General features: G+C 44.5%; 1 protein-coding gene across 4 annotated transcripts in view; it reads right to left on the minus strand.

Annotated features, from left to right (window-relative positions):
- Positions 1 to 662: 662 nt before the first annotated feature.
- Dcaf5 (DDB1 and CUL4 associated factor 5) overlaps positions 663 to 16552 on the minus strand; it is an 88905-nt gene continuing 73015 nt past the window's right edge. For all 4 annotated transcript variants that reach the window (XM_021633513.2, XM_021633512.2, XM_021633514.2 and 1 more), the window contains exons 8-9: positions 11302 to 11429; positions 663 to 4303 (exon numbers count right to left, since the gene is read on the minus strand). In XM_021633513.2, the coding sequence (XP_021489188.1) occupies positions 2549 to 4303; positions 11302 to 11429 (1883 nt within the window). In that variant the 3' untranslated portion in view covers positions 663 to 2548. The remainder of the gene's footprint in view (positions 4304 to 11301; positions 11430 to 16552) is intronic.

Here is a 16552-nt window from a genome sequence, read left to right on the forward strand (position 1 = left end):
GCCAACAACTCATTGAACTCATTTATCGGTTAAGAATCATTTACAAAACCAGGTGAGAAATAAAGGAAAGAGAAACAGTTTCACTACCTGGACCTGCCACTTAAAACATATGTACACGGTGCAGGAAAAAAGTCCTGAAGAGGCACTTCCAGGAGTTCTTAGTCTGATCAGTGCCCTCGCCTGCTAGGAAAAACACTGTCATGGAAGAATTTGGGGATTAACTATGTTTTCAATATGGGAGGCCTGGATTCTACAATGCTTTAGGCAAAGGGACCTTTGAAGTAGTTCCTGGACCTCTGGAAACGAGTGTGGAGTGGCTAAAAGAAGCATCCCTTTCTCTCCAGCTCTGGTGGGTATTTCGGGCCCACATCCTGACAACGCAAACCTACGGTGCTGGAAGTCTCTCCCAAGGATGGAAAGCACCCCTCAAAGGATGACCTTTTTCTCAGTGTCTATAGTTACAAACTAAATGAACTCTGACTTTCGAATGTTTTTTGAGGACCCAAATGAGATAAGACAGCTTTTAGCATTAAAGACCACAGTTGGCACTTGGAAACTAATTATTAATAGCTAATTTTGCTTTCTTTTTCCTCCAGGAAGATATTGTGTAAAACAGAATAGAAGAACCAGGTATGCTGACTAAGGGGAAGAGAGACACACACTGAGTGGTTATAACTTTTTTTTGTATATAAAGAATTAAAAATTCCAATTTAATAATTTTGGAAAAGCAAATGTAAAATGACTTGGGCTTATAAAACCAGAATTTACAATTATTTGTGAATAGTCAAAAGAGAAATCATAGAACCATTTTGATTACAAATCTAAAGTAATTCTAGCGTTGGTTACAGAATCACTGTCCCTCCCCAGGAAGAGTCCAGCTGCTGACTATGCATCCCCGCCCTACTCAGGCACCTTCCTCTCCTTCTCAAACCGTGCGTCCACACCTCAGCTACATCACACAGATACTAGGCACATCTCCCTTCCGCAAAGCTCAGAAAGATGACATGGCCTCCTGGCTCTTACCAACCACCTTCCTTTTATTATAAGAGCCCTGGCTCCCAAAACTGACCGCCATCCATTCTTCAGCCTCCACAGGTGGTCTTCTCTTGGCTCCATTCCAACAGGACAGGTCCTCCTCAGAAAGGGATGCTGGGTCAGTGAGGACACAGCTGCCTTGTGCTAAGTCCTCCCTATGCCAGTTCCGGCCAGCCTCCAGCTGTCTAGCACCTTTACATCCACAGTTCCACCATTCTCTCTTCCTCCTGCTTTTAACACCTATACCAACAAGACTTCTGGGCATCCTTAGGTCTTCTAGTCTTGCACAACCCTTCAGGGACTACAATCACCATTACACACTGGAGATTTGATATTTTCTTCCCTCCACTGTTATCTACTTCAACAGAACACATTGTCTTCCGGGAGTCAGGAGACTTGTCTCTCCATACTCTCTGCCTCCTAACAGGTGTTACCACTCTGCAAAGCTCAGGTAGAACCCCACAGCCTCTGACAACTCCAAGCCTGAGGGAAGGTGCCAGACCCAATGGTGGACGGATTAGCGCTGGAGTAAAGTAAGTACCACCTGGTCTGCTCTGCACTACAACTCATTAGCTTTCCTCCACCAGCCATTTTATTAAAGTGAAAAGGTCTCCCAAGCGGTCCTTGCTTCTTTCAGTATGCCTTGACTCCATTATCTGGAGCCAAGGAAGCACCTGCCGGCCTTGAGTGCCTCTTAGGAACCCAGCACCTAGGTGGTTAAAGTGTGTTGTCCACTAGTCATTGGATGGCACCTCACAGCACAGAATGTAGCTCTACCCCTTCTGCAAACAGCGACACCATCAGGATCTGAGCTCTAGCGTCAACCTCTCGTTAGCATGGATAATGTTCTACTCAGAGCCACGGTGAATGCTCAGTGATGTGTTAATTGGAGAAAACATGGAGCATTTAAGAAAGGAGCCATGTTTTCCTCCTCAGCACAACCAATTAACTGAAAGCAGGCCTCTTTCCATTCGGCCCTCCTTTCTGCTAGCATAAATCTACAACTCATTGCAGCACAATCTGACCTAAGAGACACTCTTCGTTAGGACCAGGACACCATGTCATGTGAACAGTGAACAGGTGAGATGGCAAAAGCTACAGACCCACACGTCTTTGCTGATGGACAGCTAAAAGGTATCCTAGACAACAAGCCCACATGTGCAGTGGGCACACACACACACACACACACACACACACACACACACACACACAAACAAGCCAAATGTCCCAAGAAGGGCCCGTTGTCACAGAACCTGCACAGGACTGCTATGCTCACACCTCACTAGAGAAGGGCCATTAGGAGTCTCCCCCTCTCAGCAGAGCACGAGGCAGTTGCCAGGAAGACATTCTGACCCACTGGTGAGTGATGAACAGAAGGGAGCAGCAGCAGACACGGTTCAGGCCCCCGGTTTATGTGCCTTTAATACTTTTTCCTTTCCTCTGTGTTCACTAAACAAGAAAAACTATTTTGTAAGGCTACTTTTTGTAGCTTTTTGTTTTCCCTTTGTATTTATCATGTTTTAAATTTCTTCTCTGAGGAGGAATTCTCTGAATCTGTGTCTTCCAATTCAATTCGGTGCCTTTTGAGGGCACTGTGGCCATGAACAACCTTGTTGCTGTCCATGGCTGAGGGGTCAGTGGGGTCCTCTCTCATTCCAGCACTTGGGGTCTCACAGGTCATTTCAGCCCCACAACAATCTTTGTGTAGAAGTGTTCCTGTCAGGGATGGGTTGTCATGGTCAGTGTCTGAGTGTCCTGGGGAAGAGTAGGCTCCTGTCTCCAGCTCCCCAGAGTTCTGCCCATTGTTGTGGGGATGAAGGGGTCGGGGGTGCAAGCGTCCATTGTTGTGGTTGGCACAGAGGGTTTCAAGGCTCCTCTCCTCACTGTCATCAGACTGGGTCCTGGGACAGTTGCCAGACACACTGTTGAGAGTGGAGCCAGATGCCTTGGGGACTGGAGGAGAGGGTGGCTCCTCAGCCCGACTGCTCAGGGCCTTTCCATTAAGCTTCCTGGTTTCAAAAGCGTGTTCTAGAGGCCCACTGTTGTTAGTGTCCTGAGAGGTGCCCTCTGGCACCTCTGTCCAAGGATGGTTGCCGTGCTCTTGGCTGGCGCCACTGCTGGGGTTTCTAGTGGAAGTCCCTTCTTTACAGGCATCTTTGCTGCAGCCTTCCGAGAGCAGTTCCTGGTTCCTCTGAGTTGTATCCATTAGACAGGCTTCCTTACTGGAAGAAGGAGTTGGGTTGTCTTTGTGGCTGGTTCCTGCTCTTCCTTCATCTGCCTCCTCTGTCACTAAGGAGGTTTCTCCATCTTTGTTATTCGAGTAAGAGATATAGGAGTAGCGGAGCCATTTGTAAGCTTTATAAATCTTTCGCTCAACTGATTCCATGTTGGCAGCTGGTGGCGCCCGGCTTGGCTGAATATCCAGTGTGGAAGCACTCCGCTCGGGGGAAGAGTCTGGGGAGGAGGAGAGGTCATCCACCTTGATCTGGGGGTAGTCGTAATTGTCCTCTCCAATGTAGGTGTTTGTGGGCTTGACTGGAGCGTTGGGCCGCTCTTCCCGGGATGTCTTCTGTCGCCTCCGCATTGCATTTCGCTGTCGGGTGGTGGCTCGGCGTTGGTTCAGTTCCTCTTCATCCTCCGAACTGCTGGAGCTGCTGGAACTGCTGGATCCATCCTCAGGGCTGGGCGACCGTGGCCGAGGGAAGAGGTCTGTGTCCAGTTCAGCCTCACAGGCGTTCTCTTCAGAATCAGACTCGTTGGACAGGGCCAGGAGGCGCTTGTCCTGATAGCGACGCAGAGCAGACAGGCGCTGCTGTCGAGAGGCTGCATCCTCACACGTTGGTGTTGCTGGGGTTGACCCTACTGCACTTGTGGTGGTGACACGCAGGGGCCCCAGGTGGAAGGCGTTGTCGGCAGACTCATCTATCGTTGGAGGTGGGGAGTGGGGCAGTGAGGCTGAGGATTCAGAGTCAGTGTAGCCGGAGCGCTCACTGACTCCCGCATGCAGCTGAAGGATAGTGCTCTCGCTCAGGTCACTGTCTGAGTCAGAGCTCCAGCCCTCGATCTCTCGCCGCACCAAAGAGTCAAAGAAAGCCATCATCCGGGGGTCTTCCTGGACTGACTGGTTAGCGTAGTCGTGGGACAGGCCACTCCCACTGTTCAATACAAGGCTGATGTACTCTTCATGGGTGTAGAGGCAGCGGGAATCATCTTCAATCCGACCATCGAGGTCTCCTGTGCATCCTGGCTGCTTGTACGGGCTCCAGATCTACACAGAAGATGAAAGACAAAAGCATCCATTGAATGGGAAGTGTTGGATAGCTGGCCGTGGGAAAAGACCACTAAAGAGGCCCTCCCAGACGTCCTGTCTGAATTTTAAAGTCACAGAGCAACTTTAAAAGTATTTTCTTTCTAGATACAGTGGCACACTCTTGTAATACCAGCGCTTGAGAGGCTGAGAAAGGAGGGTCACAAGGCCAACCTGAGCTACAAAGCCACAACTTGTCTAAAAACAAAACAAATACCCCCCCCCACTGCCCCCAAAACAACAAAAGCTCTCTAGTAGACTGGCTCCTATTAAATGTATATCAAAAGTGAGGCTTTCGCAGGTGGGCAAAAGCAGTGTAGAGCATAGAATTAGACTCGTATCCAGATGTCTTTAGGCCAAGGATACCCATGTTGCCTCTTCCCCCTTAAGTTTTCTGCCAACACATTAGAAATTATAACCTTAATCTAAGAGGAGATGTGGAAGATGACTTGAATATTAGGTAATTTAAAAACCCTCAGAAAATTGAAGCTGTGCACAGAGAAGATACACCTTGCCAGGCACGATAGCACACTCGGAAAGCAGAGGCAGGCAGGTCTCTGTGATTTCAAGGCCAGCCTGGTCTGCACAGTTAAGTTTCAGGGCTAGTTTGTGAGACCCTGTCTAAAATACAAAACCAATCAATCAACCACACACTCACCCTAAGAAGATTTCAGCCTATAGCTCCACTTCTCCCAAACAGCAATATTCTATTTTTAACCAATGAGAATTACTCATTGGAGCTTGACAAGAATAGACAACTGCCTACACTGCACTTCCCTCTTGGCCATGTGGCATCAGTTACCCAGGAAACTGGGTTCTCTTACCCAGGGAGTGCTGGCTTGCTTCAAAGGTAATTTTCCTAGCTTCAGGAAGAGGCAAGAAGACACTGTCCCCAGAGGGGTGACTGTAGCCCCATTCCTTACCAGGTCATCTGTCTTTATGGCCCCCCACCCCAGCCCTGCCCAGTCAAGGATGTATACTCACAGCTAGAAAGTAGCAAAACTAGAATTTTAAAGTCAGGTGTTTTGATTCAAAAGCCGAGCCGTACAATTGTGTTAACTTATGCAAGATCAAGCTCAAGGTAAGTAAGCTGTTGCTGCAAAGGAGAACAATTAACTCCATCTGACTGGCAGTCAGGTCCATAGAGCAGCACAGAGCAATTCAGCTACCAGCCCACAGCCATAGCATCTCAATGAAAGTCCAGTCATTTTCATGCCTGACAGGCTGGTGCCTATCTTTAGATGACATCTAACTCAGAACAGTATCCTATCCTTTTCCCAAAGCTCACTAAGAACACATTTATCTCCTAGGAAACATCCCGAGGCCTACCCCTACCATCCATGCTTCAGCAATCCCCAAGTGGTGATCTCTCTGAAAGACTTCCAGTTCACAGGAAGCTGATGACACCTAAGGCTAGCTACTTCTCCTCAGCCAGCAACCCACATTTGTTCTTCTTTCAGTTTGTTTCCTGTCTACAACTCAAGTTTCCTCCCCTCTCTGGCTTCAAACTCTCACTTAGGAACTTGAAAGCAGCGAGTCTTAAACTTCGGTGTGTCCAAGAGATACCTCCAGAACAGGATTGACTCTGAAGACTGACTCTTGAAGAAACTATGACTCATTAAGTCACAGTTACTAAGATCATGCATTATTAACTCAGAGGGGTCAGTAGAGATAAGACAGGTTTAGTAACATGTAGTAACATATAATAAGGGTAAAGCAAGCAGCAGAGAGCAAAGGTTTTGTTTGAAGGACATTCAAATTCTTTGTGACAGCCAATGCTTGGAAAATGCTTAGGTAGCACAAGGCTCCAACTACAGATGTCCATCTCTGCAAACAGATTTCTGAGGAAATAAGAGTTTGGTGACTTAGGAAAGGAGCTAAAGGGTTCAAAAGCTGACCACCTTAGGCTGCCTTTTCAGGTCTCATCTTAATACTGAGCCAAGTGTTTTATTTTCCCAGTTTACAAATAACAAAATGCAATTAGCCACCATCCCTAATATGAAAACAATTCTAACCTTCATAGAAATCCACTCTGCTAACAGAAACGGCCTAACTACTCTACAAGCTACTTTTTAAAATTAAAATCTTATTTTAGGTAGCCTACTTCATAAGCCATCTTAAAATTAAAATTTTATTATATATATATATATATAATAAAATTTTGCCCACCTTGGAGGCCAGAAGAGGTAGTCAGAGCCCCTGAAGCTGGAATTGTAGAAAGTTATAAGCCACCATGTGGATGCTGGGAATTGATCCCAGGTCCTCTGTAAAAGCAGCCAGTGCTCTTCAACACTAAGCCACCTCTCTAGCCCTCTGACAAGCCATTATTAAAGTTCTAATCTCCCAGCCCCCATATTTTTTCTTCAGGAATAAAAATCACAACATTAAAGGTCAGTTTTATTTTGGCTTGGGAAGGTGTCAAGTTGAGCTAAACTGTGTATTCCTGAAGTTTGGGGTAATAAGACTGGATCAAGAGGCAGGAGACTTGGGAATGTGAATTCCTAGCTAACTGGTGACCTGGTTGAGACGTGCCTCCTTCATCTAAACACTGAATTAGATGGGTCCTAACGTAGTCCTAAGATTCAAAGCAAAACAGTCAGTGTTTGTTTGAGCAGTACAGAGCAGCAGAACACAAGTCCCACCACTTCCCACAGTCCTAAGTAAATGTCTTTACCCTGGAAAGCTGCTACTTCTCAACTACAGTTGAGAGAGTGATAAAACTACCTAAGCTATAGCTGGGAAGCAATAGGCATGCTACCTTCTCTTTAATTTGGTGGCTGAACCCCACAGCCAGGAAGCTCTAAGACCAAAATGTGTAAGCTGGCCATCAGAATTACTGACTCCTACTATCCTGGCACAGAACCATTTCAAACATATACGAAACTATTTCTTTAGCTCAAAGTCAACAATTCAAAACTGCAGCAAAGCTGGGGCTGGAGATGGCTCAGTGGTTAAGAACACTTGCTGCTGTTCCCAAGGACCCAGGTTTAATTCCCACATGACAGCTCCAAATATGGTCTATAACTCCAGTTCCAGGGAATTCAATGTCTTCTTCTGACCTCTGGAGGTACCAGGAATGCATGTGGCGCACAGACATACATGAATGAAAAATGCTCAAACACAATTTTATGTATTAAAATTTTAATGTTAAAATTTTTAATTGAAAGACTAGAGGCAGAGTGGATGTAGGATCCATCAAGGAAAAGTGAGAAATGAAACTGGAGGCACTCCAAAGGTGCCCCCTTCTGCCCTTCTCTTGAAGTCCACCACTTGTCAAAATCTAGCTCAAACATAATCTCTATTGAGATTATCCCAAATGGAGAAAAATTCCTCTTTCCAAAGTGTTTTGTCAACTGGGCAGTGGTGGCAAATACCTTTCATCCCAGTATTCGGGAGGCAGAGGCAAAACCTTGTCTTGAAAAACAAACAAACAAACAAACAAACAAACAAAAAAGAGACAACTACCTGGTGGCTCACAACCAACTATAGTGGGATCTGATGCTCTCTTCTGTCATGTGTACTTGCATGACATAAATAAATAAATCTTTAAAAAAAATTTTGTCTCCACATCTTGGGAACTCCTTTATCTTTACTTCTTTTCTCTCCTCCTGGGTTATCAATTCCTAGGGAGACTTGTGACACCTTTCTTTACCATATATTCCCCATAGGGCTGACCATGAACAGTAAGCACCCAGCAGATTTATCTCAATATAGAGCTTTGAAGGGGAAAAAGAATTTGCCCTATCCTCTCACGGTTGGCCTATAAAACAAACCCCTTTTGCTTTGTGTAGGTTTTCAGGGAAACAGAGGACCAACAGGGGTGTGAAGAGGTTGGCTCTCTCAATGGGAAGACCTGAAGAGATGGCAGTAAAGGAGGAGGACAGGGAGAAAGGAGAGCAGACAGAAGAAATCAGATCTCATGGGAGATGATGTTCCTGGAGCTTCTGGCCTATCCTGTAGAAGCAGCAAGCAGCAAAGTGATATTTCGTTAAATAGCAATTGTTAGGTTCAGGTACATCCCAAGGCAAAGGTGGCAAGCCGTCATTTACAAATAGGAGACATAATACAGATTGCTGAGAATTAGGGGCCTTTCAGAATGCTGTGGGCTCAGGCCAGGATAGTGACTCCAAGAGAACTGCAGCCAGCACTTTGTTTTAGCTTTATCCTTTCTACTGTCTCTCCTGCATTTATTTTTCCCTTTCTTTGAGACAAAGCCTCACTATGTAGCTCCGGCTGACCTGTGAATCTGCTATCTTCCTGCCTCGGCCTCTTGAATGCACACCATCAAACCCAATCTATGTTTTACATTCTATGGTATTCCCAGCCAGATGGGAAATGGGGAAACATCTGTGAGAAGCCAAAGCTGAGAACCTAGAAAACCCCTTTGTGTTTCTTTCTCACCGTACACAGTTAAGGTTTTAAGTGGCCAACTGTGCCCCTCTGTTCCTATGGGAACCTGGGAGCAGTGAGTTCTACTGCTCAGTATGGATAACCTCACAGAGAAAATATTTTCTTCTCTTTCTTGAGAACTTGGCCAGTTTCCAACCTATGACCTTTAGAGTTAAGACTTCAGTTGACTAAACAATATCTGGCGAGACTCAGCACAGAAGCATCCAAGTACATGCCAAACAGGAATTTCTCTTCTAAAGGAGATGCCCAAGCAGAGAGCTCTCTGAAGAGAATGACGTCAACAGCCCTAGAAAGGGCACGTTACGGTGCCAACCTATTAATCATAGGGCAAAGGAGAGGAGAAAGTAATGTGAGAGATAGAGCTGTCCAAGAGAAGGATGACTGAGATGGTCCAGTCAGCTGTCCACTCCCTTCCCACTAGCATGTGAATGTAGTGGGATCAGTCAAGCCACACAAAACCCTAGCATGGATAGGGAGGTGGTCACAAGGTCCCAAAACCCTAGCTGAGGAGCTCTGGCACCTGATAGCTGCTGTAGGAAGATCAGTTTCCAGAGACACAAGACACAGGAAGCTACACACACCTCACACCCCCCATATGCAAACCCCTACTCATCTCCATATACACCCAACTCATACACACATCCCATTCATACACTCATACACACCCCTCCCACACAGCCCATACATACCCCACACACATACTGAAAGCACAAAGTGGATTAAAATAGGCTAAAAAGGTATAGCACATAAAGTGGGAGGATAGTGTGGGGCAGGAGATGGACTTCAGGGAGTGGACTTGATCAACATACACTATATGCATGTATGAAATCTCAAACAATAAAATAAGGAGAAAAATAGCACAAATACAGTTTTACTTTTCCTCTGAAAATTATCTCAGGCTTTACAGTCATTAAAAATATTGGGGAATTTTAACTATTGTGGGAAACATAATCTCTCCTTACTCACAGGTCCTAAAGGATTTATCATTTTCGGGGCAGGAGGAGCTCAGTGGCAAAGCAACTGCCCAGCACATGCAAGGCCCTGGTAAAATCCCTAGTACCAGGTGAGGTGGGGAAGGAGGGAAACATTTTTTCCTTTTCTCAAACCTTCATTTCCTCAGTATAGAAAAGGGCTACTAGCACCCAGAACGTAGGCAAGAACGGCAGGTTACCCTTCTGTGACAACAGGCCAGGCTGGTCCCCTTTCTGTTAGCCATACAAATACTCCTTAGCCAAGGCGAATCTATCCAAATAGCATGGTTAGGATTCATTTCTCAGTCGTCTCAATCAAAGACATGTGTAGGTTTTTGTTTTTTTAATGCATTGTAAGACAATTTGGTCATGGTTCTGACAACTACTCAGTTAAAACTGTGCTAAAGCAGGAAAGCAATATAGACACGGGACATAGCAATGTAGACACCGAAGAGACAGTGGTTCTCCTAATGACATCAAACTGGAGAGTGGAACTTACCATCAAGATCAGAAGCCACTAAAACACAACAGGAAAGTAGTGTCCAGAAGACACTTCTGCCTTCAAAACCTGGTGACTAGTTTTAAAAGGGGATCTAGAGGTATAGCTCAAAACCAAAGGGAAGTCAAAGGAGACTGGGCCAGGAGCCCAAAAGTTTGGGTTAAGGTCATCAAATCTAGACTGAGCTCTCTATAGCTTCTCCATAAAAATAAACAGGTTTGATTAGCAGTTACCAAGAAGCACATGAAGGGATATTTATGGAGCATATATAATATAGAAATGTATCAGATGCATATACACTAATCAGTGTGGGGTCCTTAACATAACAGATCAAAGCTACCTATCTTTTATGGCCTTGTTTACACGTATATATACACATAGATTTATATAAAAGTATACATATATTTTTCCTTTACTTGAAATAGGGTCTCTAGTCCAGGCTGGCCTTAAACTCCCTTTGTAGTCAAGCATATCCCTTATCTTCTTGCCTCCACCTCTCAAGTGTTAACACTTGATTACAGGTGTGTGCCACCATACCCAAACAAACGTGCATTTCTGATAGAAATGAACACATGTAAAACACAGTTTTATAAGTATACTGGTTTATTAATAAATATGTTACAATGATTCTGAAAGACGGTAAATATTTTTTAAAAATCACATAAAAACAAACAAAAAACAGGCTCTTAGTATATAGCCCTGCCTGGCCTGGATTCACTGTGTAGACCATAGTTAACTTAAACACAGGGATCTGCTTGCCTCTGCCTCCTGAGAGCAGGGATTAAAAACATGTACATCCACACCCCACCTACTTTTAAAATATCAACTTCTAATATTTTAATCCCCTTTAAAGGCAGAATCTTGCTCTGCAGCATAGCGAGCTTTGGGCCTGTGAGTCTCCTAACCTCAGCTCTAAGTGTCAGGCTTACAAGCATATGCCACCATTCCTGGCACTCAATAAGAATTATGATGAATATTCAACATATTTAGATATGAATTCCTACAAACATTGTTCCAGTTTCTTCCAGTTATGAACTACAAACATTTCCCTAAAACAACAGAAGGGGAAAGTGCCTCACCTTGATAATCTTTTCTACACCAGAAGAGCAGATCATGTAGGTGTGGGGGTTAAAGCGAACCTGGTTAACAATGGACCGATGCCCTTTCAGCACCATGAAGGCTCCATTGACCACCCTGCCAATGCCACCTGGGAAGACAGAGGAAACAAAATCAAATGATAAAGTAATGACATATAAACAACTCTGAAGAGGAGCAGAGTCTTTTCATCAACTGTATGAGAGCAGAATGCATAATCTTTAGATAAAGTTGCCATGGGAAGAGCGATAGAACACCTCTCAGCATATGTGCTCTTAGCAAGAGCCTTTATTTAGCCGTAAGTGATGCCCACACTCACCCACAGTAATTCCACTGTCAATGACCCAAAGCTACTTAAAACTTCAGGTTTTTGGTCTCCAAGTTTTAATCCAAATGTTATATTAGAAAAAGCAAGAGAGCAAAATGAGATTGAATGCTTGGGACAAGTCAAGCTGCTAAGCCAGGAGCATGTGAAACCAGGAACATGCAACAATTTCAATACACAGGACATCTTTAACCTGTTTAACTCTCAATTTATACTAAGATAACATTAGAGGGAAGAAAATAGGGTAATAATGAACGACACATTTTTTTTGCCCTTGCATAGCAGGGAGAAGGGAAGATCCAGTGGATCTGGATCATGTTCATAATAAGCAAGGATGAAGAGCTGGAAAGAGGACCTGGGAGTGGCTCAGTGGATACTCAAGTGCTTGTTGCCGGCCTGACAACCTGAGTTCAATCCTAGGGCCTCACAACCATGGATGGAGTTGTTTTCTGACCACCTACATGCGGTGGCATCCATTTGCCCCTCCCCAAAATAAATAGGTAAATGTAATTAAAATAATTTAAAAACTTGGACTATAGAGTGGATCTTAATAAAACAACAGGCCATTAATAGAAAGCTGTAGCCATTTTTTTGGGGGGGAGGGGGCAGGCTTTCTTTGTGTACCACTGGTTGTCCTGGAACTCATTTTGTAGACCAGGCTGGTCTCAAACTCTGAGATCCACCTGCCTCTGCCTCCCGAATGCTGGGATTAAAGGTGTTGGATTAAAAGTGTGCACTAAGAAAGTTGTATTTTAAGGAACATTTTGTAGGCATTCTTTAGAGAATTCGAAAAGTACCAGGGGCTGGGCTTGTGTTAACAGCATAGATACTGTCCTGAATGAACCTGGGATAAACAGAAGCTCAACACACTGGCCATAGTATTACACCCACACAAACACATGCACTGCATTTTCAACAAGGTTGCTCTGAGCTGTCACCTGCAACTGAGTACACATGAGGCTATTAAGACAGGGCATGAGGTGTCCAGGTACAAACCAAAGTGTTATTTGACCAGTAGATACTTTCTTTGTGCCTCTACCGCGGAGGCAAAGGACCATAAAGTATCGTGTCTGCTCCATGTGCCTCACTCCACTCCCAGAAACACTCTGATCAAAACTCATTCCAAACATTTCCCAGTAGCCCAGTAAAGAAACAATGACTACAACAATACAGCGTCCCCCAATGAATCTCTTTCTAGAAATGCTTCTACATTTGGCTTCCTAGAGAAGTAGACTGACATGGTGTGATACAAATGTGCCTGACCTGTAGCCCATGGGCTGCACATATCCCAGGATTCAAGTACAGCCTAACACATCATGTCACAATGTCATATACTGAGGGTGGGATGGAAGGAGGGAAAGATGGCGTAGGCTGAGGGAGAGGAGAGGGATCCATGGGAACCTAAGGGCATACAACAGTTGTCTAGATACAAGGGCTCACAGCACCCCTTGGAAGCACCCTTTCAGTTTTACTTGTGCTGCTGTGACTTAGGGTTTATTTTAGCTGACAATTCCACGATATATTCCATCACTGGGGCAAGTATTGGAGCAGGATCTGAGAGAGCTGGTTCTGCTTTGGTACATCCACAGTCAACAGAGAGCATGAATGCAGGCATGCATGCTGTTCAGCTAGGTTTCCACTCACTGCAGTCCAGGGCCCAAATGGTGCTGCCCACTTTCAGTTTGGGTCTTCCCACATCAGTTACGGTTATCCAATCTTCCAGCTGGATGTGGTGGTGCACACCCTTAACCCCAGCCCTTAGGAGGCAGAGGCAGATGGATCTCTATAGGTTCAAGGGCAGCCTGATTTACATAGTGAGTTCCAGGACACCAAGGCTACAAAGTGAGACCCTGTCTCAAAAATCTAGAAAAATAAGAACAATCTTCCAAGGGCACACCTACAGGCCAGTCTCATCTAGATAGTCCTTCACTCTTCCAGGAAATTCTAGGTTAACAATGACACTAACTAGCTGGGAACAGCTGTGTGACTTTCTTTGTAGGAAAGGTTGACTTGACAAGGAGCATACAGCCATGGTTCTCTGAATTCTACTTTTTTTTTTTTTTGCGTGTGGGGGGATGTGTTTTTTGGTTTTTTGAGACAGGGTTTCCCTGTGTATCCTTGGCTGTCCTGGACTCACTTCGCAGAGGCTAGCCTTGAACTTAGAGATCCGCCTGCCTCTACCTCCCTGAGTTCTGGGACTAAAGGCATGTGCCACCGCACCTGGTTTGAATTCTACTTTTTAAACATCCCGTTCTTGCCCCTACCTCTAAATTGGGGTGGTCATTAGCAAATGCACTGGATTAAAGCTAGTGATAATCTTCTGTTTAAACTCACCTAACTTTAGGAGCGTAGTTCAAGCGACTCAAGTGTCTCATGACACCTGCAGTAGTTCTCCCCATTTCTCTCTCCTTGACAGCCCCACTCCTACCACAACTCAGCAGCCAGAGCAATCCTCTTCAAAAAGGTCATATCATGTAGCTCCTCTTCCCATCATGTTACTCAATACCTCCACCCTCCTCTGTTCCACTTACCTTGGCCTTCATCTCCCATTGTGTATCCCCTTTGACACCCTTGCTCTGCTCAACCCATTAGATCCCATGTGTGTCAAATACACTGGGACCACTCCTGCTCTAAGACCTTCCTTCAGGTTCCCTGAAATGTCCTTCCCCAAGACTGGTCTGTGCCCCTATTTCTTACCCTCTGAGGTTTTTGCTCAAATGTGACCTTGTCAACGATTTTGATTCAATCAAAAATTGCATCTACTGACTCCCGAAGCCCCACCAATGCCATTCTTATACCCCTTACTCTGTTTTACTGTTTTCCAATGACAACTAGACATTCTGTGTTATCCATGTCTACTGTTCCTTGTATGAAAAATTTCCCTCACTAAGAGTGAACTCTGTGATGGCAGGGGTCTTTTGTCTCTGCTGTGTAGCAGCATGTTTTCAATAAATACTTGATGACTAACCTGAAACATGAATATAATTTGCACTGTAGAATATAAGGGGGAAAACCCTCCACTTGTGGGCTCTATTACTCAGCGTATGGATTTATCCAGATGTTTATCTCTATGCTCCTGTTGCTAATTTTGGATGTTTCTTTTATAGCATATTTACTATAGTAAGAGCAAAGAAACAAAAGTGGTTAAACTCCCACCTATCCTTCATGATGTTTTAAAAGTCAATTCCATGAAAAGGTTACCAAACGCCTGAAGTCTCTTCTCGCTCCTCCTAATAACTGTCTTTTTATGGATCTTTGAATCCTCACGTTTTGAGACACCAATCCAGAAGCCACTTTTAAGTTGAGTATGTGCATGTACAGGTAGTACCCCTTTGCTCACCCCTATTACCACACAAATTCTTGTAAGTCAAGAAAGTGTTTATTGGCTGAGAATGTGGCCCAGAGGTATAGCATTTGGTTAGTATACTCAAGGCCCTGGGTTAAGCTCCCCTAGAATTGTAAAGGAAAATAACAGTATGTATCATTTCATGATCTGTCCAAACAACTTTGCAATAATGTCTTCTTTAAAATAGTAATGGAGCAAATTCAACTAAAGCCCTTTGTCATACTCTCTGAACCAAAGCTTGAAGGAGAAAGCTAGAGCTATAACCTGCAAGGATACTGCTTAGTATACAACTGCTGAGAAAATTAGCACTCTTGACTCCACTGGAAGAATTAAGAGTTTACAAATAAGGGTCTACAGAGAGTTCCAGGATAGCCAAGGTTATACAGAGAAACCCTGTCTCAAAATAAAAAACAAAAAATGTTTACAAATATGAAGGGCAAAAGACATTTCTCTTCCTGGCATACTTAGAAGAGATGGCCAAAGAAATCTTAACATTTCCAAAAGGCCGGAACCAACAGTTACAGGCTTTAAGTCACAGAGAAACACAATCAAGAATACCGACAAGACAGAGGGAGCAGTGGCTGTCTTCTGGGGAACATGTAACCACTTAAGAGATGAGAGAAGCCAATGAGGACAACAGTGCTGTCAACACAGCTCCAGGACTCCATAGGCAGCAATGCTTAACTGTACAGAGACAATAACACCGAGCTTTCTTCATATGTACTTCACATGTGTCCGAAACCAACTGTGTGTAACCAACTGAAAACAGTTGTTTTTCCAGTTACAAGGAAGGAAAAAACCAGATGCCTAAGCCTAACTCACCAAGAGCATATGTACATGTAGGAAAAGGAAGAGAGGGTTGGTGAGATGGCTCGGCAGGTAAAGGCAATCCAAACCTGATGAGCAAATCCTATGTGTTGGGATTAAAGGTGTGTGGCACCACTGCCTGGCTAAGCATGCCTATAATCTCAGCACTCAGTCCAGAATCAGTTAATTAAAAAGGCAGGAGGATGGATTAGGTCATTTCTCATTGACGTAGTCAAAACAAAATTCAAGGGCCACATATAGCTCTCAGATGTGCTGTTCGCTTGGCTGAAATTTGGATATATATATATATATATATTAAAGATTATGATTTAATTGCTAGCATTTAAAGATTGGAGGGCTAGAAAAATGACTCAGGGAGTAAATGAATTTGCTGCTAAGTCGAAAGGCCAGAGTTCAATCCCAAGGAATCATATGGTAGGAGAGAACCAACTCCCATGATCTCCACATGTGCACCCAGGCACATGGGAGTGTGTTCTTAAATGCACATGTGTACATGTGAGGGTAGGCACACACATGCGCACACACAGTGAATATAATTTTAAAAAGAGATGTCAAAGCATTTCTGAAGCTAGTCTGAAGAAAGGCTGAGAACACTCCCAGAGAGCAGATGTATCATCATGTACCTCTCTAGAGCCTACCTGCCAGGAACCGAGCACCTGATGTAAGCTGAGGCTTGAATATTGTTAACTGGTGGTGGCCTGAAAAGGTTTCACTATGGGGACATAAGCTGGAGGTG

This window comes from Meriones unguiculatus, chromosome 7 (assembly GCF_030254825.1).
Source record: "Meriones unguiculatus strain TT.TT164.6M chromosome 7, Bangor_MerUng_6.1, whole genome shotgun sequence".
Lineage (NCBI taxonomy): Eukaryota > Metazoa > Chordata > Mammalia > Rodentia > Muridae > Meriones > Meriones unguiculatus.